Raw genomic sequence first — 27484 nt, 5'->3', positions numbered from 1 at the left:
AGGGGGAGGGATGAATAAGGCCAGGCATAGACAAGGACCTCAAGGCCCTATATTGTAAAACATTGTTGCACATAAGTGATCTACTCTCTCCCGGCAGTTGAGCTGCCATTTTGACTTTGTGGTACCATTTAAAAAATTTGTAGACCCTTAAATCCCTTCTAATTAATTGTATTCAAACTTTTGACTATCAAAATATGTTAATAGAACATCAAGCATCATTAAAAGGGATAAGACTACTAATACATAAGAGTAATGACAAAGTGACATAATAGTTTCCAGGTTAACAGTAGGATTTTAGGAAAGTAATACACACAAAGAAGAAAGAACAGAGTTTGGATCAGCTCCCTATACAAGAGGGATTTATGTAGGATTTCATGAGGATATGTGTCCTTTTGTTTTCATAAATGCCCTTCACATATTATCAAGAGCAATTATTGCGACCTGCATAGAAGAAAAAAGACATGTGCCATCATAAGACCACACGTGAAGAGTTGCTACTCTCCACATACAAGGAGTTGTTGTGGACTCAAAAGAAGCATATTCAAAGATAATAGACATGAGCTTGGAGCCGGGGCTCTGATTAGCACATTTATGTATGAAATCTAAGTAGAAAAACATGCATTTTTTATATATTTAGAATGGAGCTATCTTGAGTTTTACTTTCTTTTTACAGATTTTGTATTTTAAAGGTCTTAAGTATTATCGAGCGTCATATCTCTCTAACAACAACTACCTAGTGTAGTTGGTGAGCTATGGTGTGTAAAATTCCCTTGCTCACCAGGAGGTCTCAAGTTTGAAACTCATGGTTCTCTTTTTTTTGGAAAGCACTAAGGGCATGGAGGAGATTTTTACATCAAATTAGAAGATTGATCAAATCTTTAAAGCAAGGAAAATCGTGGGAGGGGTTTCTTGCACAAGAAGAGAAAAAAAAATGAGAAATAAATTTTATCAAAATCTTCTCTCTCCTCCACATCATCACCAAAAGATTGTTCAAATCACACAAAGCAAGAAGAAAAATCGGCCAACAAGTGTTCTGCACAAGATTTGAAGAGAGGGAAAAAAAAAAAGAAGAGAAAAATAAATAAATAAAAAATAAAAGAGAAAAGAAAATAAGCAAAAAAAAAAAAAAATTATAGGAAATTTGTCCAAGTTTATTTCTCTCCTCTCTACTCCATCTTAGCACTTTTGGTCTCAAAATATCTCACCTATCAATTGTGGGTTTTTCCCTTTTAGGAAAGAGAAATTTGTTACCCTACCTCCCCATTCCTTATAAATACATCTCATGTAAGAGGGAGTGGACACTTCATTCTTCTTCTAGGTTTTTTTTTTTAAGTTGTTCTCTCTCTCTCTCTCTCTCTTTAGTCTTAGTTTTTCTTTGTTTTTGCTTTAATCACTTCTGTAATAGTTTTTTTTATTTCAATTAATGCAAGCACTCTTTTATTTTTATTCAAACTTTTATGTTTATAATTTATGCAATTGAATTGTAATTTTTAAGTTATAGTTCTAGGCTTAGATCTAGGTGATAAGATCATGAGCCGTGGAGCATCTCTTTTTTTTCAAGTTCAGTTTTTTTTTTTTTTTTTTTTTTTCAAGATTTGTTATCTTCAGGCCTAGAAATTTCAGATTTGGTTCATTCCAGATTTGGTTTTTAGGGTTGGCAGCATCTCAAATCCCCCAAGCTCTCAAGTTCAAGCATTGATTCAGGTAGGTAGGCTTCTTCAATAGTCTTCTCTCCCCCCTCTCATTTCCTCTTCTAACTACCCTTTCTTTCTTAATTTAGGATTTTAATTTCAGTCGTTACATTATTGCTTTCCCTTTCCCCCAAGATTCATGGCTAGTGTATGTGTTGGCTTTGCCCCTCATAGCCATAGAACCATCATTTTATTATTTTTATTTTAATTGCCTCTCTTTCCCTACAGCAAAGTAGAGTAACCCTTGCAAGAGTTACTCTCTGGTCAAGTAGAGAAGCTCATATTATGATGCATCCCTCGGGCTAAGCAGAGAAACTTACTTGTGAGTCTCTCTCTAACTTTATCCCTTTTCTTTTACTTTATTTTTATTTCAGCATTTTTTCCTTCATTGCTTTTTAATTGCATTGGTTGTTTATTTTCAGTTATTTATTTATTTAATTTTAATTGCCTGACTTGCGTATTTAAATTCTTAGATGACAAATGATTAGGATTTTATTTTAAATACATATGTTTAGGACGGTAGTTATAATTAGATCATAACCATTAATCGGTTCACTTTTGCATTATTAAAAGAAGTCAAGAATAAAGTAGCTGCTCTCCCTGTGTTCGACCCGTAGCTACACTGATCTGTACGCTTGCAGTTACATTTTAAATTCTAATAAGTTTTTGGCGCTGTTGCCGGGGAGATAGTTCCATGCTATTTTTTGCTTTCTTTTGGTAAATCGGAGTACTTTATTTACTTTGTTTTGTTTTTCTTTTTCTTCTATTGAATTCTTAAGAAGAACAACTTGCAATAATAGTTGTATCGGTTGAGGTCGCCAAGCCTAACAGTATGATAAAGACAGGTTTCGACCTGTAGTAGTACCTCAGGAATTGACCTGAGCAACCTCGGATCCCTGCCGGTAAGCTCAAAAAAAAAAAAAAAAAAAAAAAAAATCAAAACCAACAAAAATAAAAAATAATAAAAAAAAAAGTTTTTCTTTCCATTCTTTTGTGTTTGTCTTACTCTAGTTGTGGGTAGTTTTCTGTTGCATGACTGTCAGGTGGATACGTAATACTAAGAATTGGTTAGAAAGAAGAGATCCAATAAATAGTGACCCTATACGTTTGCTGTCTTTAAAACCTTTTAATATGGGAGACCAAAAACAAAACCTTTCACCTAAGTCTCTGAAAAATAGGTTCTACCCAACTAGAATAGCCCAACTTTCATGCATAATTCTACCACAAGCCCAGGGCAATAATTTTGAGCTCAAATCTCAATACATCACTATGTTACCCCACTTCAATGGGCAGACCTTTGAGGTTGCATACCTATTTCTAAGGGAATTTGAAGAGGTATGTGTTCTAATTAAGATCCAACAACTTTCTAATGATGCTATTAAGCTTAAGTTCATCACTTTTGCATTAAAAGACCAAGCTAAGAAGTGTTTGTATGGGTTACCCATAAATTTCATAACCACATAGGAGAAATTCACAGTTGCCTTCCTTAAGAAGTTTTTCCCAACTCACAAGACCAATAAGTTTTTCCCAACTTTTATCAATAGTTGTATAGATAACATTTCAAATGTGTGTTCCTATACATATATTTATGTTTATGCATGCACTGCTTTCGCACTACCATGATATTGAAAAGTCATTTATGAATGACGTAAGTAGAAAATTAATGATATTTTGTGCTTGCATGTCATATTTGGAACATCCTATGATGAATGGATGATATTGGAATTAAAATGGGTGTAAGCTTCCACACATGCTTAGCTGCATAATAAATTTTCAGGAAACCATGAAAGGATTGGGTGGAATCCACCAAAGTGGCACATCTTATTCTTCCATGATTTTTCATAGGGGAGAAAATTTGGTGAAATTTGCCCAAAAGGTGATGTCACTCAAATTAAAGAAATGACAGTAACCTAGAGGTTCTTAAGCCCAAAGGTGAAGGGATCTCGAAAGTTATTGTTTTTTTCACAGTCAATATGGATTTGCCAGAGGACCAGTGCATTCTTAACCCAAAGGATATGAATGTAATTACGGTTGTGACTCTTATATGTTTTTTTATTTTTTATTTTTTTATGTCCTAATGACACATTTAAATGCATGTTCCTATACACAGATATTATCTCCAATGAATAAAACATGATAGGATTGAGTGAAATCCACCAAAATGGTACATTCAATTTGATTGAGTCTTTTTCAACAGTAAATATGACATTTTTCCAAAGGTGATGTTATCACATGTTAGAAAAGGACATTGGCTTAGGAGTTCTTTTGCCCAAAGGTGATTGAATTTTTAAAAGTTGGTGTTCGTTTCACAGTTAATACAAGAAATAAGAGGACCAATGAATCCCTGTCTTAAATGATAGGGATACAGTTTCAGTTACAATTCTTAGTCACTAACAAGATGTTGACATGCCCTATTACAAAGGCTTTTCCAGTGCGAGTGATCAAAGATCATGTTTCTAACATGACTATTATTGAGTTTTAGAAATGCTTGGTTAGTGGGAGCTTTGCTTCTTATTGATTACTTGTTTATGTTTTGAAACTTTAGCCCTTGTGTTTTGGGGTACAGTTTCATCGATTATAATAATATATTAGCTTTTATGTTATGCACAGTTATTCCATTTATTAATTCTTTTATGGTCTCATTTGAACATGTTTTATAGACAATAGTTGCCTCAGTTATAGACAATGTTTTTGTCACATTTTAAAAGACAATGTTTACCTCAGTTATAGGTAACATTTTTACCACAGTTTATAGGAGGAAAGCCACAGTTAGATATTAACCCTAGATCAAAGGCAATTTGCCACAGTAAAGATTAATATCACAGTTAAGGACCTATATGGAATAACAACAGTGTGTTTTGAGGATATGTCAATATTTCCATGTTAATATCCCACATAGATTCATGTTGGAAAATTTACTTATGTTTGTAATAATAAAAAGTTGTATGCTGTATAATGAGGTGTATCATCTGCTGTTGTTCGATGTGAGTGATTTTTCAACTGAATCATAGAAAGAGTGGTTAATGTAATAAGATTCTATGGCCACACCAATTTAAAAGACATCCTTATAATTAATGTAGCCCAAGTGGAAGATTGTTAGATTTATGGGCTAAATTAATTATTCGGGTTGATTAAATGGGTGAAAATCATGTTGTATAAAGCGGTTCGGTCCACTCTCAAGTTTAGGGATATACTGACCCAACCCATTATGGGTTATGGTTTTGGGTGCAGGACAATATTATAAATACTAGGTTTTGGGTCCCTACAGTCATTATTAACTCCTCCCCACTTTATCACAAAAGTGAGAGAAGAAAAAGAGGTCTAAGGGGTTGTAGAATATCCATAGCCAAGCCAAGAGAGTAAAAGTGAGAGTGACCAACATCAATCGTCTCCAGCATACAAGGTGAAATGTACAATTAGATCCTTGATGATTTGATAACTTTATTAAATTCGTGTTCTTGTTTTTCCTGTGTGGTTTCTTCAACTAGGGTTTCGGGATTTGAACCCCGACTGTTCTAACACTCATTGTTTACCCAGTAACCATGGTGCAGTTTCATGTGTACCAGAGGCACACTAGTGATAAATCCATATTTTAATTTCTCTCTTGTTCCCATTAGAAGAAAAGCATGGCCAATATACTTTGCAAGGTCCCCAAAAGAAGAGGATATATATCGACTGGAAATACACAAAAAGCAATCCTAGTCTCTTCTAATGTTTGTAGTAGTTGTAACTTGTAACTGGGGACTCTTTACAATTTACAAACAAAAGCCCACAAAATCATTTTATAATTTATACTTAGTCCTAGAGGCAATACTGTGTTCTGGTTCATTTAGTTTCAGAGAGCCCATTTTCTTTTTTTTTTCAGCCAAAGGTTCCATGCAGCAGCATTCGGGATAATTATTAACAAAAAGAAGGCATAACCACACATACCCTATCTCATCAAGTTAGTCACCCCAATCTTCAAATTAAAAGAGACCATTAATCTGAAAGTTATCTTGCAGCCCACAAACTTTTTCCCTTAAGTTTTAAAGGAATAATTTGATCACACAACACTCTGAATGCACCTCTTTACTTCATATATATCCTATTTTGATTCTTTGTGTAACATCACCCTCTATTTCTCCATCTATTTTATGATTGAGCCCAAATACCTATAATAATCAATTTGCTGGATCTTCCTCTAATGTAGAGGCTATGGCTTGGCTGGACAGACGTGACCCACCTTGGAAGCCCAAACCAAGAACCATTCCTAAACCAGTTTTCTGGTCTGGCAAGGGATTAGATGATTAGTAGTTTCTTATTCAGCTAGCAGGGATTTTATTTGTTATCTTCTTTTATTCCATTATGTAGCAGGTTATGTAGGGATTGTTTAAAAGATTCTCTTTCCTTTCTTATTTTACTAAAGGCATCGATTGATAATGTTTCTGCTGTTTCCGGAAACAAAAGCTGATTTTTTGGTGTTTGATAAACATGTTTCTCAAACTCGAAATGTTTTTTGCAGACAAAAATGCCACTAAAAGAACCCAATAGCATAACCGGATGCTCAAATGGGAGAGATGGTTTGGTTGCCTTTTTTTAGGTTTAAATAGTTGAGAGATTTATCGGGCACAATAACCTTTTTTTTTTTTCCTCTCAAATTCGTTTCTAAAAATGACGAAACAAGTCCAACTTGTTTATTCAAAGTCACTTTTAGAATTGTAAATAGGCATAAATTTTGATTTATGTTTCTAGAAATGGGTAAAACGGAACAATTTTATAAAATGCTTTTTAGGCTGTTTCTCCATTTCTGGGAACGAGAAAACGCAAAAACATAACGTTGTCAACTGGTGCCTAAGTTGCCAGTTAGGGAAGGGATTTCCCCTTTATTATTTGAGACAGAGATTAGAATGAATGAATGAAATTTTGAGTTGATTGAAGGATCTGCAGAGTTGCTGTACTGTGCTTTGTGAACTACTGTGTACGTTCTCTCTGTTTCCTAGTTCTCCCTGGTAGTTATTGGGTTTGGCCTGAGATCTTGGTTGAAGGCAGTCACCTCATAGGCAACCCTAACCCCAAAGCCTTACCTGCTGGAGTTGCTCCTGTTGAGAGAACAAAGCTGTGACACCACCTCATCTTATTCCTACTGCCGGTTCAAGATTCAGAATAATCGTTCTACCTCTGCAGTTGGGTTTTAGGCTTGTAATTGGTCTCATTTGGGAGGATATTGGAGTAGAATCCTTCGCCTAAATTCTCTCCGCAATCAGTTGAGGATTGTAGGAGAAATCCCACCTGATTCGAGGCTTGTTTCCCTTCTCTTTTCTATTGACGTGAGGTTGAAGACAATCTCTTGGCTGTTTTTTAATCCTTTCTTATATTTGGTTTTTCAATATTACCCTCCACTTACTTTATAATTCCTCTTTGTCCTTATTTTGTTTTTCCTGCTAATACGTTACATTCCTTTTGCTGGTGTCTTGAAGTTCCAATAAATCACAGGGTAGTGCCATTTGTAACTTACCTTTTGAGTGCTAAATTGTTATAAAAATTAAAGATTTTTCATTGTTCATAATGGCAAGATCCAACCAAGCATGTGGAGACAAACATTTTAATAAGGAGAAGCTGGAATAGGGTCTTATATGCAATTCTTTTGTAAGGTTTGAAGATAAGTTAGCAGATATCGTTATAGAGGGTCTTAGTGGTAAGGTTTTTCATCCTATTTTGTGCAAATTGGCTATGTGTGATATCTATGCTCCAACTTGAGAGGAAGTGTTATAATATTGGTATAAGTAGCATTGTCTATAGAGGCAGAAAAGTACTTTTCTACTCATCTCTTTTATTAAAATAAAGGAGAGCTGGTGTCGATTGACGCAAGTCATAGTTCCCTTTTACGAAAAAAAAAAAAAAGTGTCATATTTCCCCCAAATTCCCACAATTAGTTTTATTCCAATTCTAATTCTTTTCTCATCCTTGTCTTTTTTACCTTCCTAAGTAGGCCTTTAAAAGTCTGGTTATTTAACAAATTTCCATTATTTTTAAGTCATTGATCATTTGGGTGGGCTGTGGGCCTCTGAGCGATCCAAGCCCGCTTTTTTGAAACCCCAAATTGCACTGGTTTTTATCAAGGCTCAACCCGTTTGTGTTATGGTTTCCTACAAGAGGTTTATTTTATTTCAAAAAGTTCAAGTGAATTGGGAATACTAGCTAATAGTTCATAAATATCTTGACGAGTGACGATGGCAAGAGGAACTATGAAGTCACATGCCGCTGTCGTTGCTTGATCGACTGGATACTTCAGCAAATTGATATCAGTAATTGGACAATGGGTGGAAGAACAAGTAGACAAACTACCAAGGATGGAAGACTAAGTGGCTCCAGTTATCTTTGAAGAACCGGCCATGATCTTTTGGTTGAACCAATCAAATTTGTGCTTCCATATTTCAACTTCAATGACAAATTCTTTGTCTCTGATTTCATACCGTTGGATCATGGTTTGTTGATTTCATTGGATCAGGGAGAGGCGTTCTAGAAAACTCATGGGAGAGTTTTTCTCAATACCAAGGTAATTGATGTAATAACACTTTTGTGAACCGGACCAAACCCGTTTGAAAGTCTACACCAAAATCCGGGTCCAAATCTGATTGTGGTTAACTTGATATTTGGGCAATAATGAGTTGATATTGTAATATTTTATTTTGGTAGGAGTTAGCTATGTAGTGATTTTCTTTGAGTTAGTTTCTTTTCGGCTCCATTTGGTTTGACGTAAAACAGATGGAAAAACAATTTTTACGGTAAAATCATATTTTCCCTGTAAAATTGTAAAACTACCATTAGGTAAAATTTTACCAAATACTCCACATTTCCCGGTAAAGGTCTCGACAAATTTTATGGGCAATATAGCCATAAAATGTTCCCCGCAAATGTCTCGAATGAATCCTCGACACTTTTGCTCTATCCTTTCTCTCTCTTCCCCTCCCTCCCCGTCCACTGCAACTTTCAGCAACTCCCTATCCCTCTACGGTTCTCCCTCCCTCTCTCTTCCCCTCCCTCCCCGTCTTCTCCTTTGCTGGTTTTCTGTCTAGAGGCTCGCGACAACCTCAAATCGTGGGTTGTTCTTTTAACTTTTACTTTTTGATTTCCATAAATGGCCCTGTCTCCTTTCCTTCCTAATAGGCCATTAAAAGACTGGTTATTTACCAAGTTTCCATTACCATTATCTTTTGAATCGTTGATTATTTGGGTGGGTCTATAAGCTATCCAAACCGGGTGTTTGAAATCCCCGATTGCATCAATGTTTGTCTCTTTTATTGGTCAGGATCAGCTAGGAAAACTTCCGGTTATTGAGGTTCTCATGGTATGACCGTATCTCAGTTCAAGGCAGACCATCCATATAAACATACTCTGCTACAAGCCTACAACAGGCTATATAGCTCTGGACTTAAAAGATCCTGCCATAATATGCTGCTTGAAGAAGCTGTTGGAATTCAATATTCCTTTTCATAGGCTGCATAAGTCCTTCTACCATCACCTGGTATTATGTGCTGCTTGAAGAAGCTGTTGGAATTCTATATTCTTTTCCATAGGTTGCATCTGTCAGAACTCACACTAATTTATTGGTCCAAGCTATATGACCCTATTACTCTTTTCTGTAGAACATATCACTTCCATGTAGAATTTTGTGATTGATAATAATTGATTATTGTAAATTATGTAGATCATCAAGCTGAAAATATTTGTGTTAGTAATGAACCATTGTGGCCAAGTGAGTTCTGTTAATGTGAAACATTTAGGAGTGAACATGTATTCTTTTCAGCATTTGTGCAACCATGGAATAATAAGGAGGGTATAAAGAAAGGTGAAAGGGCTTATGCTTTTACTATAAGAAAGACTAACGTGACATCTTTTTACCTTAAGACTCTAATATTTGAATGTCAGAATGATGACAAGCAGGTTGTGGAAGGGCTTCATATCTGTTTTAAACCTTAGCATCTCCTGAAGTCTAAAAGTGGTCATTTGTTGTCTTTTCTTGTTTGCTTCCCCTGCCCCTGCTTCTGCTTCTGCTTCTGCTTCTGCTTCTGCTCCTGCTCCTGGTCCTGCTCCTGGTCCTGCTCCTGTTCATGCCTGCTGACTTGGTTGATAACTCAGCATGGCGTTTCAGAAGACACACATGGTCCTTACAGGCTGTTCTGGAAAGCAACATGGGAAATTTCTGTTCCATCATCTATTGTATCCTTTAGAAGAATATTTCTTCAAGTAGGTATGTTAAGATAATAGAACTATGAGGTGAGAGATGATTGAGTTTTTACTTACAATTGATCTATATAAGGGTTTGGCACCGAACCTATACCTTTTTGCATCAGTTATGGATTAGTTGTATGTAGAAGAAAGCTTTGAAATTTTACTGTTTTGGTGTAAGATGGATCAAAACATAATAAGTAGTGTATTCCTACAAAAAGTAAAAACAGACGAAGATAAGAATGATGATAGACTTACATCTGTGTTTATTATTTTATTTATCTTGGTTTTAATCATATTAGGTTAGAAAGATTGAAGAGAATGTTTCACAATTAGAGTGGTGAAGATGATAAGATGGAAAGATGCCCATTCTTGTCTGAATATTTTAATCTACATTTGCACTAAATGAATTGAGTTAAAAAGATGGGTAACTGGTAAGACTGAAGAAATAGAGGCAGATGAGTATAATAGGTGATGAGGAGAAAGAACATTATTTGAGATGGTTAGGATGTAGAAGATTCATTCCTGCATCAAATGAAATGAGTGATGTGGTGGGAGCTGGAAGGGCTTAAAGGATAAGGAGCCTTGAAATAACTTGAGTTGAAGTGGTGACAAAAAGAATTGGAAATTAGTTTTTGGACCGGGTTTCTCTGCACCTGTGGTGTCTGTGGTCATGAACCTCACCGTTTGGTTCAGGAAAACTTTGTCCTTTCTTTTTTTCTATTACGACGGGAATGAAGGGGGGGGGATATTATGTGAGGTGCAAAGGTCTCGAAACGGAGACCAATGGGGGCAAGTTTCTATTGCCTTATCCACCAACCACCTGTATGGCTTTCTCTTCGCTAGTTTTGCTCTAACATAACCCTAGATTTGGTTTTTGGTCTACTTAAGTGGGAAGTATGATAATTTCCAACCCAATTTGGTTCAATGATCTTGGGCTAGGAGGTGTCACAATATAGCCTATCAAAATGTCTTTAACATTTGGGAAAAGGAAGCGCTTGAGGATTGTGTGCACATTCTTGTGCAACGAAGGAGGGGATGTAGAGAAAGAAGGGGTTTTGATCGACGAAGAGGGAAGGGAAATGGGGTTTTAGTTCATAGAGGGTATTATGGGGTTTCAACATGTAAGGGGTAGTTTCGGCATTATTGAAAAAATTAGGCTGACTTAACAGCCCTTTCAAACGGCTGGGAACGTCAAATAGAATCTTTGTATTTATAAGGAGGAAAGTTATATTTTTTAGAAAAAATGTAGAGATGACTTGATATTTCCTCATAGTTCAGGAGAAGGGAAGGGGTTCACAGGTTAGCAGATCATAAAGATTTAAGGACAAAATAAAGAGAAAACAGAAAGGTAGGATAGTTTCAATGATTCGTCTGATAGGAGGCAAATTTTATTCCATTTTAGTGTTGGGTGCTTCACATAAAAAAAATTCTTTCTAAATAAATAAATGAAAAATCCAACCAAGCCCCCGCAAAAAAGAAAAAAACCATCACCAGGTCTATTAGACCAGGCAGGTCTCTCTTATTTTAATATTTGCAGCAAAGAAATTTTATTTTTTTAAGAAAGGGCCGGCTTGATGAAATCAAAAGATTTGGTGGAAGCCACCAATAGGTTTGCTGCATTGCATCCATATTGATGATCTCAAGAAATATTGAAAGTTGTAGCTGTTAGGTTAGAGAGGGAAGACGTGCTGATGCTTACATTACAGTAGGTCAAAGAAAGAAAAAGAAATCAAGTTCTCAATATTTTATCTTGATTGATTCATGGCCTATCATTTATCAAATAGAGGTGTTTTGTGGGAGGCCAATACATGATCACTTGCTAGATAAAAAAAAAGCTTCAATAGATTAGTATACGAGATCTAGTCCAGGCTGTGAACTTCACTAAACAATTGTACCTCTTCAGAGAAGAGTACTGTATAAAGGTTTAGGTCCCTTGTTCCTTCTAACCATTCAAGTCACAAGGTTGGAGTTCGAGTTGCCTGCGATGACGAAGAAAGAGGCGCCGGGGCAATGGCCTTGCCTAATATTTGCTCTAGCATTTTGCTTGATGGCAGCCAATGTGGCTGCATTCAAGCCTTACTTCCCTCACTCAGAAGATCATGTTGAAGAAAAAGAGGACCGAACTCACAAGTATCACAAGGATCTACCACCAAAGGAGCATTTGTTTCATCCCTGGCACAAGAAGTCACCTCCATACTACTACAAGTCTCCGCCACCTCCATCCCAATCCCCACCGCCTCCTTACTACTATAAATCGCCACCACCACCTTCTTCATCACCTCCACCTCCTTATTACTACAAATCACCACCACCACCATCATCTTCTCCTCCATCATATTACTACAAGTCACTACCCCCACCCCCACCATCACCATCCCCTCCTCCTCCACACTACTATAAGTCCCCACCTCCACCATCTCCATCACCTCCTCCTCCATACTATTACAAATCTCCACCTCCACCGTCACCTTCCCCACCTCCTCCTTACTACTACAAGTCACCACCTCCTTATTACTACAATTCACCACCCCCACCATCACCATCCCCTCCTCCTCCATACTATTATAAGTCTCCACCTCGGCCATCACCTTTCCCACCTCCTCCTTACAACTACAAGTCACCACCCCCTCCATCTTCATCTCCTCCTCCTCCATATTACTACAAGTCTCCACTTCCACCATCTCCATCACCCCCTCCTCCATACTATTATTATAAATAACCACCTCCACCATCTTCTTCTCTTCGTACCCCATACTTCTTTCTATAAGTCACCGCCTCCACCATCTCCATTGCCTCCACCACCATAATATTACAAATCCCCACCTCTGCCTTCTTTATAGCCTCCGCCACCATATTACTACTACTATTTTCTACCTCAGTCCCCTCAATAGTCCTCCATATTACTATAAATTACCTCCATCACCTTTCCTACCTCTTCCATATTGACACTATTTGCTGCCTCTTCTGTGTTATTGTTAGATCAAACACCAAGAAACACGAATAATAAAGAGACAATAGATCCGTACGATAGAGATATAACGAGGTTCACAGACCAGGGTGGTGTGCTACGTCCTCGGGCGAAGAAGAAGATGATTCACTATGCAGAAGAGAAATTACACTCTAGCAGCGGCGAGGAAAAACTCGCTCTGAAACCCTAGCTGCGTGAAAACCCTCGAAAACAATGACTTTCTCAACAAGCAACAGTACATTATATATACTCTAAATCACCGATCGACCCATCGGGTCACGGTCGATCGGGTCGAACCATACCGCGGGGGCTACGGCCCTGCACCCCCATACAAGATCAGTGATGGGATCCGGGCTTGGGCCTATCGGCCCAACCCCTCTGCTTCCATCACAAATCTCAGAAAATTTCTCATTTGGGTCGCCACCAAAATATGTCGGATTAGGTCAATCTTCAAAACGGGTCAAAAATTCGAGACAAACTTAATAGTTACCACAAGTGCCCTCTACACCAGGCTGTTCATTACCTCACATAGGTTACAAGAAATCTCTAAGCCTTGACCAAGCTCCCATTCATTCTCCTCCAAGTTGCCTTCACTTCCCAAATTCTGTTAAATAAAAATGGAGGTTGCAGAAGTCATTTTTGCGGTCAACTGGCAGGCAAGGGTGGATTCTGTTAGTGATTCTAAATCCTAAAATCATTTGAATTACCTATAGTGTATAGAATACAAGAATAAATAATGGTAAGAAATCAATCACATACCCGTTGAGCGTGAATAAAGTCCCTAAATCAAGGTTGACGCTTGTACCACGAACTATGATGAAGAACCACGTAATATGGGTCCTTCTACTGAGATCTTCTGCAGTCTCTTACTATGGGATCTTCTCTCTGTCTCTACACTAGCTCTGTGAGAAAGCAGTGCTCCCAAATATTATTATGAAAGAGTAATAGCTGCAGGGACCATCAGTATTCTATATATAATAGAATTCCGAAACCCTATTCCATTCCCACAATAAAATAGGGCTAGAAGTTTCCTAATTAGAGTGGTCCTTATTCTCTTAGGCCCAATGGGTCAATCAATATCAGTTAAGCCCACATAAGAGTCCTAACAATCTCCCACTTGGGCAGTTGGGCTACACTGATACTGATGTCTTCCCATTGACATCTGGCCAAATAATCCCAAGATTGAATACCACTCAAAACAAACTTTGATCCAATCAATAATCTCCATTGTTGAACAATTGTAGAAAATACACCTCAATATACGGCATATAACTATCTAATGTTACAGACAACAGAAAATTATCAATTCAAATCGCCTGGAAACATAGATATAAGAAATTATTATATCATAACTGTGATCACATAAGATATATCCTTCCTTATGGGTCCGTTCCTGATCTAAAGATCAGCCTACCTTGAAAACCTCATAGGTAGAGAACTTTGATATTAATCAATACTTAGGCAAACCGCCATTTTCTTGTATTAATATCTCACTTTGGCATACAGCCTATGGTTAACAACCATCTCCATGGATTTAGGCTAAATACCGCCATAAATCACGAAACTTGGCTAAACACCGCCATTAACTGTGACATGTCAAAGTAAACCACAATAATCATACAACAATATGATGAGAGAGAATATAAATGAACACTATACTGGAAAGTAATCCTCAATATAGATTGTGCTCATAATGTATGATCTAACAAAAAATAATGCTTATTACAATACCACTATGGATAAGTACACTCCCACTAAACAAGCATATCAAAAGATTCCATCACACCCATGTTAGAAACATGAGTCTTAAAAACTCCCATTGGAAGAGCTTTGGTCAGAGGATCAGCAACCATCTCTTTAGTAATAATATGCTCAACAACGATCTCCCCAACGTTGATCTTCTCGCGAACCACAAGATATTTAATCTTAATGTGTTTGGAGCTACTAGATCTCTTGTTATTCTTTGCAAAGAAAACAACAGAAATATTGTCACACCACAAATGCAAAGGCTTAGAGATGGAATCTACAACTTTCAGTTCTGATATAAAATTCCTCAGCCACACTGCCTGCTTGGTAGCTTCATAAAGTGCCACAAACTCAGCTTGCATAGTGGATGAAGCTAAAATATTTTGTTTGGCACTCTTCCAAGAAATAGCTCCTCCTCCCAATATAAAAATGTATCCAGAGGTAGACTTTCTATCATCAATACACCCACTGAAGTCCGAGTCAGAATACCTCACAACTTCAAATTTTTCTGATTTACTGAACACTAGCTTGAAGTCCTTTGTCCTTTGTAAATAGCGCATGACCTTCTTGGCTGCAGTCCAATGAGCCAAACCAGTATCAGATTGAAACCTGCCAAGTACACTAATTGCAAAGGCAATGTCAGGGCGAGTACAAACTTGTGCATACATCAAACTTCCAACGGCAGAGGCATAAGGCTTGTCATTCATTGAGCTCCTCTCAATATCATTCTTTGGACATTGTTGCTTGTTCAACTTGTCTCCTTTACTGATGGGTGCTTCACCACCAGAACATTTAGACATGTTAAACCTCTTTAAAACTTTATCAAGATATGCCTGTTGTGATAGCCCAAGTAACCCCCGCGGCCTATCACGACTAATCTCGATTCCAAGCACATAACTTGCTTCACCCATGTCCTTCATTTCAAAGTTTTCTGAAAGAAAACCCTTGGTCTCCATCAATAAGGTTTTGTTGCTGCTAGCCAATAGAATGTCATCCACATAGAGCACAAGAAAGATGAAACTACTCCCACTGAGTTTCAGATATATGCACTGATCGATTGGATTCTCTACAAAACCAAAAGAAGTCACAACTTGATCAAATTTTAAGTACCATTGTCGAGATGCTTGCTTTAACCCATAAAGAGACTTTTTCAGCATACAAACAAAGTCCTCTTTACCATTTTCCTCAAAACCTTCAGGTTGTCTCATGTACACCTTCTCTGACAGCTCTCCATTCAGAAATGCTGTTTTCACATCCATCTGATGTAACTCTAGGTCAAAATGGGCAACAATGGCCATGATAATTCTGAATGAGTCCTTTGATGAGACAGGTGAGAAAGTTTCCTTGTAATCTATCCCCTCTCGCTGAGTAAAACCCTTTGCCACGAGTCTAGCTTTGTAGCGTTCTACTCTACCTTGAGAATCTGTCTTAGTTTTGAAAACCCACTTAGATGCAATAGCCTTACAATCCTTTGGAATTTGCACTAATTCCCATACTCCATTGTTGCTAATGGATAACAGCTCTTCCTTCATTGCTTCTACCCATTTGTCTGAATGCTTATGATTAACTGCTTGAAGAAAAGTAACAGGGTCTTCTTCTTGTCCTATGTCAAACTCACACTCATTCAAATAAGAAACATAATCAGAGTGCAGAGAAGGCTTGCGCACTCTAGTAGACCTCCTTATAGGTTCAGGTGGAAGCCTACCAATATTAGCGGTATCAGAAGGTGAAAGTGGGTCTGCAATAGCAATATCTGTCCCAACTTGCAAATCATATTCAATTGGAGTTTGAGTGACTGTATCATCAGACGTGATGGGATTGAGATCAATAAGTGAATTTCTCAACTCAACAGGTGCTATCTCAGGAGTGTCATACTCCCCTTCTTCAAAAGAGAAATTACGAGGAGTTCTAGACTCTTCATTGCATTCAACAAATCTAGTATGAGTGGTCTCTACAATTTTGTGTCATAGACCAGGACAATAGAATCTATACCCTTTAGACCTCTCTGGGTATCCCACAAAATAGCAACTTGTAGTCCTTGAGTCAAAAACTTTTTCTTGAGGGTTAAAGACTTTGGCTTCTGCTTGACATCCCCACACTCGCAAGTGTCTGAGGCTAGGTATTCTGCTACTCCAGAGTTCATAGGGAGTCTTATTCACAGATTTGCTTGGCACTCTATTGAGAAGGTAAACAACAATTTTAAGTGCCTCTCCCCATAAGGATTCTGGTAAGGTGGTATTGCTCACCATAGAACGGACCATGTCTTTCAGAGTACGATTTCTTCTTTCAGCTACTCCATTCTGCTGAGGTGTTCCAGGCATGAAATATTGAGGAGCTATCCCATGTTCTTGCAAGAATTTTGCAAAAGGTCCAAGCAACTGCTCAAAATCACCACTTCTCCCATAATATTCTCCACCCCTGTCGGATCTGACCACTTTGATCTTCTTGGAGTGAAAAAGTTCAACTTCAGCTTTAAAAATCTTGAAAACATCTAGAGCACTAGATTTCTCACTGATAAGAAAGACATACCTATATCTTGACCAATCATCAATAAAATTTATGAAATAACGGTGCCCAGTGAGTGTAGGGACAGTAAAAGGCCCATAGATGTCAGTGTGAATGAAGTCTAATACTTTAATGCTACGAGTAGCATCCTTTTTCCTGGAGATTGTCATCTTTCTCTTAATGCAATTTATACATGTTTTCATGTCCTGAAAATCAATATCGTTTAATATCCCTTCCTTTACCAATCTTTTCATCCTCTTGATTGAAATATGACCCAACCTTCTATGCCACAACATGGAGGATTTCTCATCAATCAGAGACCGTTTCATTCCCACATTCAGAACCCATGAAGAATTACAATTCAATCTATAAAGCCCATCAACCAGAGTACCACTACCAATAGAGATAGAATCATGTAATAAACAAAATCCAACTTGATTAAAATTAACAGAATAACCATCTGAACAAAGTCTAGAAACTGAAATCAAATTCCTCCTCATAGAGGGAACATAAACAACATCCTTCAAATCAATAAATGAGTCTGAATGAAAAAATAATCTAATAGTTCCTATGGCTTCCACTTCAACTCTAGCTCCATTGCCCACGAACACCGTCACTTCATCCTTGCTTGGCACCCTCCTGTTTAGGAACCCCTACAAGGAATGAGTGACGTGAATAGATGACGCAGAATCTAACCACCATGAATCAATTGGTACATTAATCAAGTAAGATTCAAAACATACTAAGGATAGATTCATACCATCATCCTTCTTTTTCTCAAGGTAGGTCTTCTTCTTAAAACAATCCTTCTTCATGTGTCCTTTGGCCTTGCACCAAAAACACTCTATGCCACTCATGTCTTTTTGTACCCCAGATTCTTTGAAATTTTGCTTTCCCTTCTTGTTTTTCCCTCCTTTAAATGGAGTGAATTTTCCTTTCTTAAAGAACTTCTTGATCCCTTTGTTAGGTCCCATAGATGATGAAGTCTTACCTTGAGTAAGATTGGCACTTTCAACTTTGGTCCTATTAATTGTTCCCTCTTCCTGGGTTACCACAGTGATCAATTCATCAAGACCCCATTTATCCTTCAATGTATTATAAGTAGTCTTAAGAGTCTTGTAGCTCTCAGGTAGAGAATTCAAGGCAATGGTGACCACGAAATCATCATCAAAGTTAATACCTGTACCTCTGATCTTGTTTCCTAGGGAAACCAGTTCTAGTATATGCTCTCTAGCACTTCCTACTCCATCAAATCTAGCCCCAGTCAATTGGTTCATGAGATCGTGAGCCTGTGATTTCTTAGAGCTATCAAACTTAGTTTTTATAGCAGCCAAATACTCAGAAGCAGTATCCTTTTTAGCAACACTATCCTTGATAGACTCAGGCAAAGCACTTTTAATAACAGCCAAGGACTTCCTATTTGCAGTGACCCACTTGTCATAATCCCCTTTCTCAGTTTGGGTACTGGTTGCAGTATGTTCAGCTGGTTTGGTGGTCCTAGTACACAGGTCTAGGTCCTTGAGAATCATGTAGACCTCTAAGTCTTCCATCCATTTGTTGANATTCATCAAGACCCCATTTATCCTTCAATGTATTATAAGTAGTCTTAAGAGTCTTGTAGCTCTCAGGTAGAGAATTCAAGGCAATGGTGACCACGAAGTCATCATCAAAGTTAATACCTGTACCTCTGATCTTGTTTCCTAGGGAAATCAATTCCAGTATATGCTCTCTAGCACTTCCTACTCCATCAAATCTAGCCCCAGTCAATTGGCTCATGAGATCGTGAGCCTGTGATTTCTTAGAGCTATCAAACTTAGCTTTTATAGCAGCCAAATATTCAAAAGCAGTATCCTTTTTAGCAACACTATCCTTGATAGACTCAGGCAAAACACTTTTAATAACAGCCAAGGATTTCCTATTTGCAGTGACCCACTTGTCATAATCCCCTTTCTCAGTTTGGGTACTGGTTGCAGTAGGTTCAGCTGGTTTGGTGGTTCTAGTACATAGGTCTAGGTCCTTGAGAATCATGTAGACCTCTAAGTCTTCCATCCATTTGTTGAAATTATCCCCAGTAAGCTTAGGAATATCAAGTACACCCAAACTAGAAGACATCCTGTTGAATATTTTAATAAAGAATATTCTATTCAACATACAGACATATATGTAAAAGAATAAGCATGTAACAATTAGCTAAATTAAACATTACATGCTCAAGTATCAATTACTTCATGAGTGTCAACCGGAACTATATTTCTGACCTTTGGGTCTGAAACATAATGGTCCACTCAAGTTTTTGCTATTACTGCGAGACTTCTTCTAACTTTCGAAAAGTACCGCCATCTTTGGATGGACAGCATCTTTTAGGTTGAGAAATCCCTATTTTTTTTTCTTGCTTTAACTTTTCTTTGATAATGTCACCTTTGGGTGAACATTAGCAACCTTGCTACCAACCATTATTCTCTATTTTTTCAGACAAAGAAGACCTTTGATTTGTATTCTATTACAATAAGGTTGAACTTTACCACTTTGGTGGATTCCACCCAATCTTACTGTAATAGTCTACAAATTCATTCCGACAGCTAAAAGTGGGATTGTTTAACCATGAATAAAAAATATTCATAAACAAAAGCATGAACTACATTACCAAGAATAAACAAGTTCATATTCTGATATGCAAGTAATGTATGAGTTGATTTTCTTTCATTTCTTCTAATTAATAGGAAAATTATAAAGAATCATTAAACACCCATACTTGTAACTTATACAAAATAGATCATAAAAGTTGATCAAAATTAGGCTCATAATATATCAAAACGAAGAGCACGAAAAACTGGACTCAACGCAAAAAACCAGGGTGAAAAATTCTTCACCGTTTGCCCGTACGAGCCATTTGAAGTTACTGTTTTTTTTTTTGGAATCAAATAAATCCGGGTCAACCGGTTGGGGCAAATTAGTTCCGGGTCAAAGTTCGGGTCAACGACCCGGGCAACCTTTGACCGAGTGGGTCATGAGTTGACCCACTGCATCCCGGGTCAACTAGGTAGGGTTTCCGAGTTGACCTGGCGATGACTCGCCTCCGTTTTTTTTTTTGAAAATTTTTTATTTTTCTCTCCTCCGGCAGCCAATTTCCGGCGGTGCGTGCCGACGCGTCCGGAGGTTTCCGGTGATGTGCAGCATACCGCCGCGACCGTCTTCTCGTGCTCTACAACTTCCGTGAAGAAAGTTTTCCCATACGGGATCTTTAAGTGAGAGTAAAATAATGATTTTCATAAATAGAAACCCAAATTTTTTTTTTCTTACATAATTTCTTGATTCTAACACCATAGTGTAGGCTCTGATACCAATTGTTAGTGATTATAAATCCTAGAATCATTTGAATTACCTATAGTGTATAGAATACAAGAATGAATAATGGAAAGAAATCAATCACATACCCGTTGAGCGTGAATAAAGTCCCTAAATCAAGGTTGACGCTTGTACCACGAATTATGATGAAGAACCACGCAATATGGGTCCTTCTACTGAGATCTTCTGCAGCCTCTTACTATGGGATCTTCTCTCTGTCTCTACACTAGCTTTGTGAGAAAGCAGTGCTCTCAAAATATTATTATGAAAGTAATAGCTGCAGGGACCGTCAGTATTCTATATATAATAGAATTCCTAAACCCTAATCCATTCCCACAATAGAATAGGGCTAGAAGTTTCCTAATTAGAGTGGTCCTTATTCTCTTGGGCCCAATGGGTCAATCAATATCAGTTAAGCCCACATAAGAGTCCTAACAATACGCAGACGCACTTTAGTCACTCAGCAACTAGTCTAATCATAGGTGTGGGTTGGTCGCAATATATGCGACCTATATTGTGGCACCAATCGGGAATGCTATTTGGCTACACCCAGACCAATCAACTTGCCTCAAACCAAAGCCCGTTGGGCTTGATCTCACTTCATTCCCAGGGTCCATGTGACATGCCATCAGTGGTGAGCATCTTTTACCATAACAATACCAATTAATAAATGACTGAGTAACAAATGTTTCAACAATACTAATAAATATAGGAAAAATTACTGTCATTATGCTTGCCCTATATTACGGTTCCTTAGAAAAAGAAACTTCCAACTCTCTTTTCTATTAATTTCAAATTCCTAAATTACCTCTAATATCCTCCCTTCCCTTCTCCAACACCTCTGTAGTAGCTTAACTCCACCCTTTGCCCTACTTCAAGGCCTTGTCCCCACTCCACCTCCACTCCTACCCCACACTTGTCCTTTGTTTCCTCCCTCACAACCCCACTTTTGCTCACCAAGTAGATATTCTTTCTTTATCCTGTAAAAAAAAAAAAAAAAAAATGATGAGGATGAGTATATTATGTATTTCCAATAACTCAATGCTCTTGTTGTCATTGCCATCATCTCGCTGAGTTGAATGGTAAGGATCAGAGATGTGGCAAGAGAGTTTTAGAATGGGCACAAGGAAGGGGTTGAAATCGTCTGTAATTTCGATCTCGTACAATTCTGTGCAATATCATCTTCAGGCGGTAACATGTGTATTGATACCAATACAATGGTCCAGATCTGGTACAACTAATAAACCATTAAATCAGTGAAGCGACATTTAAATCAGATCTGAACCATTGCATTGGTATCAATACACGTGTCACCCCCTGAAGGTGGTATTTCACGGAATTGTATGAGATTGGAATTTCAGATAATGTTTTTCCTACAAGGAAGAGAGGAGTGTTGTGAATTGCGAAGGTTTGGGATGTAAATGGATAGTCGAAATCCTAATTCAAATTCGCATGCGTATTCGTTTACAGGTATCTGTATTCGGTTAAAGGGTATCCGAAATAAAATCTGAATTATTCAAAAAATAATTTTTCAATCTAATTAAATTATCAATTGATGATTTTGAAGGTTCTTGAAGTTTAAACAGGTTATAGAGAATGGGGATAAGAGTTAAAACAACTTAGAAAGATGGATTAAGAGCAAATTATATTCATTAGAAAGAGAAATGTCTGGATTACACAAGTCAGAGAGTAAACAGATAGTTGAAAATCTATATCCGATTCATATTCGTATTCGTTTAAGGGCATCCAAATTCGTTCAAAAAACATCTAAATCCAAACACATACGATTCAAATTTGATCTATTTCGTATCGGTTTACATCCCTAGCAAAGGGGAGCCAAGATTGAGGGTGGAAAGGACATGCAAACGGGTGAGATAGCAAAGTGAAGTAGGCTAGGATGGGAAACTAAGGTGGGGCGGTGATAAGGCAAAGATCAAAGGTGGATTGATTGTGTGAGGGGTGCTACAAGATGGGAGGGTAGGGACTCGTGGTAATTTAGGAATCAGAGTAGGCCGGGAAAAAAAAATAACGAGCAACTGTGATAATTAAAAGTGAAGGCTCCGTTTGGTATTGTTCTAAAAAAACGTTTTTAGAGTTTTTTTTTTCATTCTATTGGAACGAAAAAACAGAATCTTCTGTTTGGTGCACTTATGGTCTGTTTCTGTTTTTTTTGGCAATAAAAACTGAAAAAAAAAAAAAACTGAAAAAACAAGATTGAATGGAACTCCATTTTGGAGTTCCGTCTTCTCAGTTTCGTTCCATTTTACAAAAAAAAAAATATCGTTCCTGATAAAAATCTGAAATTTTGAAACACCATTTTTTCATTTAAAACTACATTCTGACACAGAAATTGAAATTTTCGTTTTTAATACGAAACGGCGTTTCTAAAATAGAAACGATACCAAACGGGCTCAAAATTTCCGAGGAAACATTTCAAAGTGGCCACGTGCAATCATCCCTCACATCATCTTACGGTCGCATAGTCGAACTGGCAACTTTATAAGGCTAATCTATGCCTTTTCTTAAAAATATAGGGGCAAAAACGGGATTGTAAATTATATATATCTCACTAGCAAACAAGATCCTCACAAAACTTAGTAACCAAGCTAAAGCACCGTTGGCAATTTGGAGAAGAAACTTAATAAACCGTTGGACACGACACGTGTTTTCACATGAACGAATATTCCCCCAATACAGTCGGATTTGAGACCCTCTCAACTCCCAAGTCTCAACTGTATACTCTTCCTCCCCTTCTATAAATAGCTACACCTGCTGACCTTTCTCTTCTAAAGACTTACTTTTAAACAGAGGAACCGAAACATCTGGGAGATGAGCGAGGGATTGAAGAAGGTCTACCAGGTTTGCGAAGAGATCGGTCAGGGAAGATTCGGTACCGTTTTCCGGTGCTTCTTTCCTGCTTCCGGCGACTTCTTCGCCTTGAAATCCATCGACAAGCGTCTCCACTCCGACTCCGTTGATCGAGAATGCATCGACAAAGAAGCCAAGATCATGCAACTTCTCAGCGGCAACCCTAATGTCGTTCAAATCGCCGATGTTTACGAGGATGATGCGTATCTCGACATCGTTATGGAGCTTTGTGATTCTTCCGACCTTTTCGATCGTGTCTCCAAGCGCACTTTCTCTGATGTCGAAGCTGCTGCTATTATGTTGCCTCTGATGGAGGCGATCACTCATTGTCACCGCAGGGGTGTTGCTCACCGTGATATTAAGCCTGATAACATACTCTTTGACAGTCGGAATCGGTTGAAGCTGGCTGATTTTGGATCTGCTGAGATCTTTCACGACGGGCTACCCATGAGAGGGATCGTTGGGACGCCTTACTATGTTGCGCCTGAAGTGCTTTCTGGAAAGGATTATAGTGAGAAAGTGGACGTTTGGAGTGCTGGAGTTATTTTGTACATAATGTTGTCTGGAATCCCGCCTTTTTATGGGGATTCTACCGCTGAGATCTTTGAGGCGGTGCTTCGTGGGAATCTCCGCTTTCCGACTCGGAACTTTTACTCCGTCTCGCCGGCTTCGAAGGATCTTTTGCGGAAGATGCTTTCAAAGGACGTCTCCAAGAGATTCTCCGCCGAGCAAGTACTCGGTAAGTCTGATATTTCCTTTCACGTTCTTTAATCGTTTGGACTGCCATGGATTAGTGTCTTGGAGATGGATCCCTCTTTCTTGATTGAAATTTTTTCGTTATGGAGTTTTATTTCTAAAATCAACTATTTGTGTACAGTGTTTCTCTTTACCTTTACTTAATCTCGCGATTTTTCTTGGTTGCCAATTTTTTGATCCTGGAGCGACTCTATTTTTATGATTTCTTGCTTCAGTTTTTTAATTTCCCAGTAATTTTCTCATCAGTTTGTACTCTCTCTCTCTCTCTCTCGTTTGGGTGAGACTGAGAGACCGGAAGCGTCCGAATGCGTAGGTGCAAGCTAAGTGACTCTTCCGTTAAAGAAGTTTTAGTTTCCCATTTTTAGGTCTCTTTTTTTCCTGGTTCTGTATTTGTTTACTTTCTGTTAGTTTGTTTCCTCGGTTGGTTTTGTTAGCGATTGCATTCCTTTTTCTCCGTTTCAATCACTGATGTATCTCTGATCTGTGTTTCTGTTCAAAATTTTCAGGGCATCCATGGATCACAAGCGGAGGAGAAGCTAGGTCGATGATGGCTTGATCTAAATAGAGACTGTAGAAGCTGCCACCACTTCTGATACTGCTACTGCTACTACTTCTAGAAGTCTATAGGGGGTATCTGAAAGAAAGCTTGTACCTACCTCATAAGTTCCACTCCAGTCTCTGGACTCTAGAGATGAGTTGAGGGAAGAGAAGTCCGAAGCACAAAGATTCCGATCAGAGCGATTTCGCCGATCCCCTATCAGCCAGGACTTATAAATCTGCCTCTCCTTTTTGTTTTTCTTTTCGGCCTTTTCTCCTATGTGGGAGGCGGTATACTATACGGAACGTAGTTGAGGAAGAAAGTTTGAGACTGTAGAGATGTATGTATTTGTGTACGTATGCAGAGTGCAGAGTTAGGTATTGAAATCCCACCCTACACGGGAGCGACTAGAAAACTTGAGACTGTAGATATGTTTGTATTTTTATGTATGTATACAAAGTTCGGTAACGAGTTGTGTTAGCAATTCGGCCGAATAATTCATGAATTATTCGACTGAACCGAATTTTTTCGAATTAAATCAAAAACGTGAATTTTACTAATTTGAATTTAAAACCCGAATAATTCGGGCCAAATCGAATTATTCGGTCCACTTAAACAATATTTAAAAAACAAAAAAAACAAAAAAAACAAATAAACAAATAAACAAATAAACAAAAAAAACAAAAAACAAAACGTCATATTCGCTTTTTTGACCGTTTTTTTGACTGAATCCTTAAATTAATCAATCGAATTATTCCGAATAATTCTCCACCCGAATAATTCCCGAATTCGAATTTGCTAACTATGGTAACAAGAAGAGGATCTGAATATAATTTTTTTTTTTGGATAATAGAAAATCTCTCTCTCTCTCTCTCTCTCTCTCTCTCTCTCTCTCTCTCTCTCTCACTCTCAAAAAGGGAAGACTTGATCATGCTTGCTGAGGCCGTGTGTCCCTTGCGCTAACCCTTTGCAGTTAATCTCTTTCTCTCTCTTAATTAATTAATGGGAGAGATATAGGCATGCTAGCAGGATGCAATGGCATCAGGAATGCTAGTTTATATGGACCATTGGATTAGAAGGATTAAATCTTCGCCACTGGGTACTTGTTGTCCTACTTAATCTATCCAACTTCAACGTTGTATAGTTATTCTTCTTCTCCTTCATTATTTTTGGCGATCAAGTATAAATTTTTTTGGAAAAAATTACTTGATTACCCACTTTTGGGTTTCTTTTTACAAAATTACCCAACCTATGTTTTAGTTAACAAAAATACATTATTTTAGGTTTGAATTAACAAAACTACCCAAAACAGTATTCATCCCTCAAGTGAAGAGGTTTTTTGACAGTTTTAACCCCCACCTCCCTTCCTCCACCTGCTCGTAACCCCTTCTACTTCTTATAAACCTTTTCTCTTGGAAAACAGACATGGCTTTATATCGACTTTATAGAGGCAATGGTTGCTTGAATCATCGATCCCAACATTGAGGCCTTGACCCAACAAATTCTTGCTCCATGTGATAGTGATCAAGCAAAGACCTCCCATGCAATCTACCCTGGTAAAAGCAAGTACTATAGTCAAAGCAGCTTCACTGGTACTTGCAGACAAATCCGCCAGTTGAACTCCATTCTCACTAAAAACAGGAAGGGAAATCCCTCATCCTGAGACCAGGAACAGCCACAACTTTTCCTTTGATTTCTTCCGTAATTTTATTGGGTAACAATCACAATATGATCTTTTTTGACAGCAGAGATTGAACCCAAACAAAACCAAAGAATCAGAGATTGAACCCAAGCAAAACCAAAGAATCAGGAAGAAAGAAAACAAAAAAAAAAAATGAAACAAATAGAAAAGGGAAAAAGATCTACCTCAGCAAAAATGAAACTAGAAACTCAACAACCCATCTCCCTTAATGCTTCGAAACCTGAAATCTGAAGGTTCTCTATAATCTGGGTTTCAATTTGTTGGAGGAGGACCCTCCTTGACAAAACCAGAAACTCAACTCGCTCAGAGAAACGACAAGATCCCCACCCCTAAGTTTAAGACAAATTTAGGGAATATACGTCATAAAAAGGATTTGGAGAAGTAGATAAACATGAGACTCGACTTGCTTCACTATCAATATCTCACTCTATCTCTGCTAAAACCCATCTCGTAAAAAATCTAGGAAAATAATACATGGATATTGCTTCTGCAACTAGTTTTGTGAGGGAGCCAGCAGCGGCGAGAGTGAGCTGTTCAATGGTGTCAACAGCGAGGGTGAGGTGTTGGGATGTGGGCAATTAGATTGCAAGAAGAAGAAGAAGAAGAAAAAAGGGGCAGGGATGGGTGTGTTGGCAAGAAGAAGAAGAAAAAGAAAGAAGAAGAAGAAAAAAAAGGGGTTAAGAGCAGGTGGGAGAAAGGCGGTGGGGCTAAAACTGTCATAAAAGTCCTCAATTGCGGGACGAACACTATTTTGGGTAATTTTGTAAACCTAAACCCAAAATAATGTATTTTTGTTAATTGAAACATAAGTTGTGTAATTTTGTAAAGAGAAACTCAAAAGTGGGTAATCATGTAAATTTTTTTTTTCCTTGCAACATATCGGTTGCAACGCCAAGGTAGAAGAGTGAAGTTGCAGCGTCATGCTGGAAAAGAGGAGAGAAAGAGGGGAAGAAGAGTGAATGCTCGACGATCGGTACTGACAGCTTCTGTCCTAATTCAGCCTTCTCAAACCCTGCTCACAACACCATTCAAGCATCCGCCACAGCTTCAGTCTTCAGACTCGTTCAAAAACTCTTGAGGTAGAACACCGCCATCTTTTGAGGTTGATTTGAGGGAGCATTCACGCTCACAGGGACGCGATCAGGAAACCTAAT

The 27484-nt window shown here is 38.0% G+C and overlaps 1 protein-coding gene and 1 pseudogene across 1 annotated transcript; both read left to right on the top strand.

The window, feature by feature from the left end:
• Positions 1-11886: 11886 nt before the first annotated feature.
• On the top strand, positions 11887-12793 carry LOC122063418 (annotated as a pseudogene).
• Positions 12794-23209: 10416 nt separating this feature from the next.
• On the top strand, positions 23210-25096 carry LOC122063416 (phosphoenolpyruvate carboxylase kinase 1-like). The gene is made up of 2 exons (XM_042627126.1): positions 23210-24073; positions 24597-25096. The coding sequence occupies exons 1-2, from the start codon at positions 23296-23298 to the stop codon at positions 24644-24646; spliced, it is 828 nt and encodes a 275-aa protein (XP_042483060.1). The 5' UTR covers positions 23210-23295; the 3' UTR covers positions 24647-25096.
• Positions 25097-27484: the final 2388 nt, after the last annotated feature.

This window comes from Macadamia integrifolia, unplaced genomic scaffold (assembly GCF_013358625.1).
Source record: "Macadamia integrifolia cultivar HAES 741 unplaced genomic scaffold, SCU_Mint_v3 scaffold1320, whole genome shotgun sequence".
NCBI classification, from domain to species: domain Eukaryota; kingdom Viridiplantae; phylum Streptophyta; class Magnoliopsida; order Proteales; family Proteaceae; genus Macadamia; species Macadamia integrifolia.
Note: the sequence above shows the minus strand (reverse complement) of the source record. Positions and strands in the feature narration are given on the sequence as shown.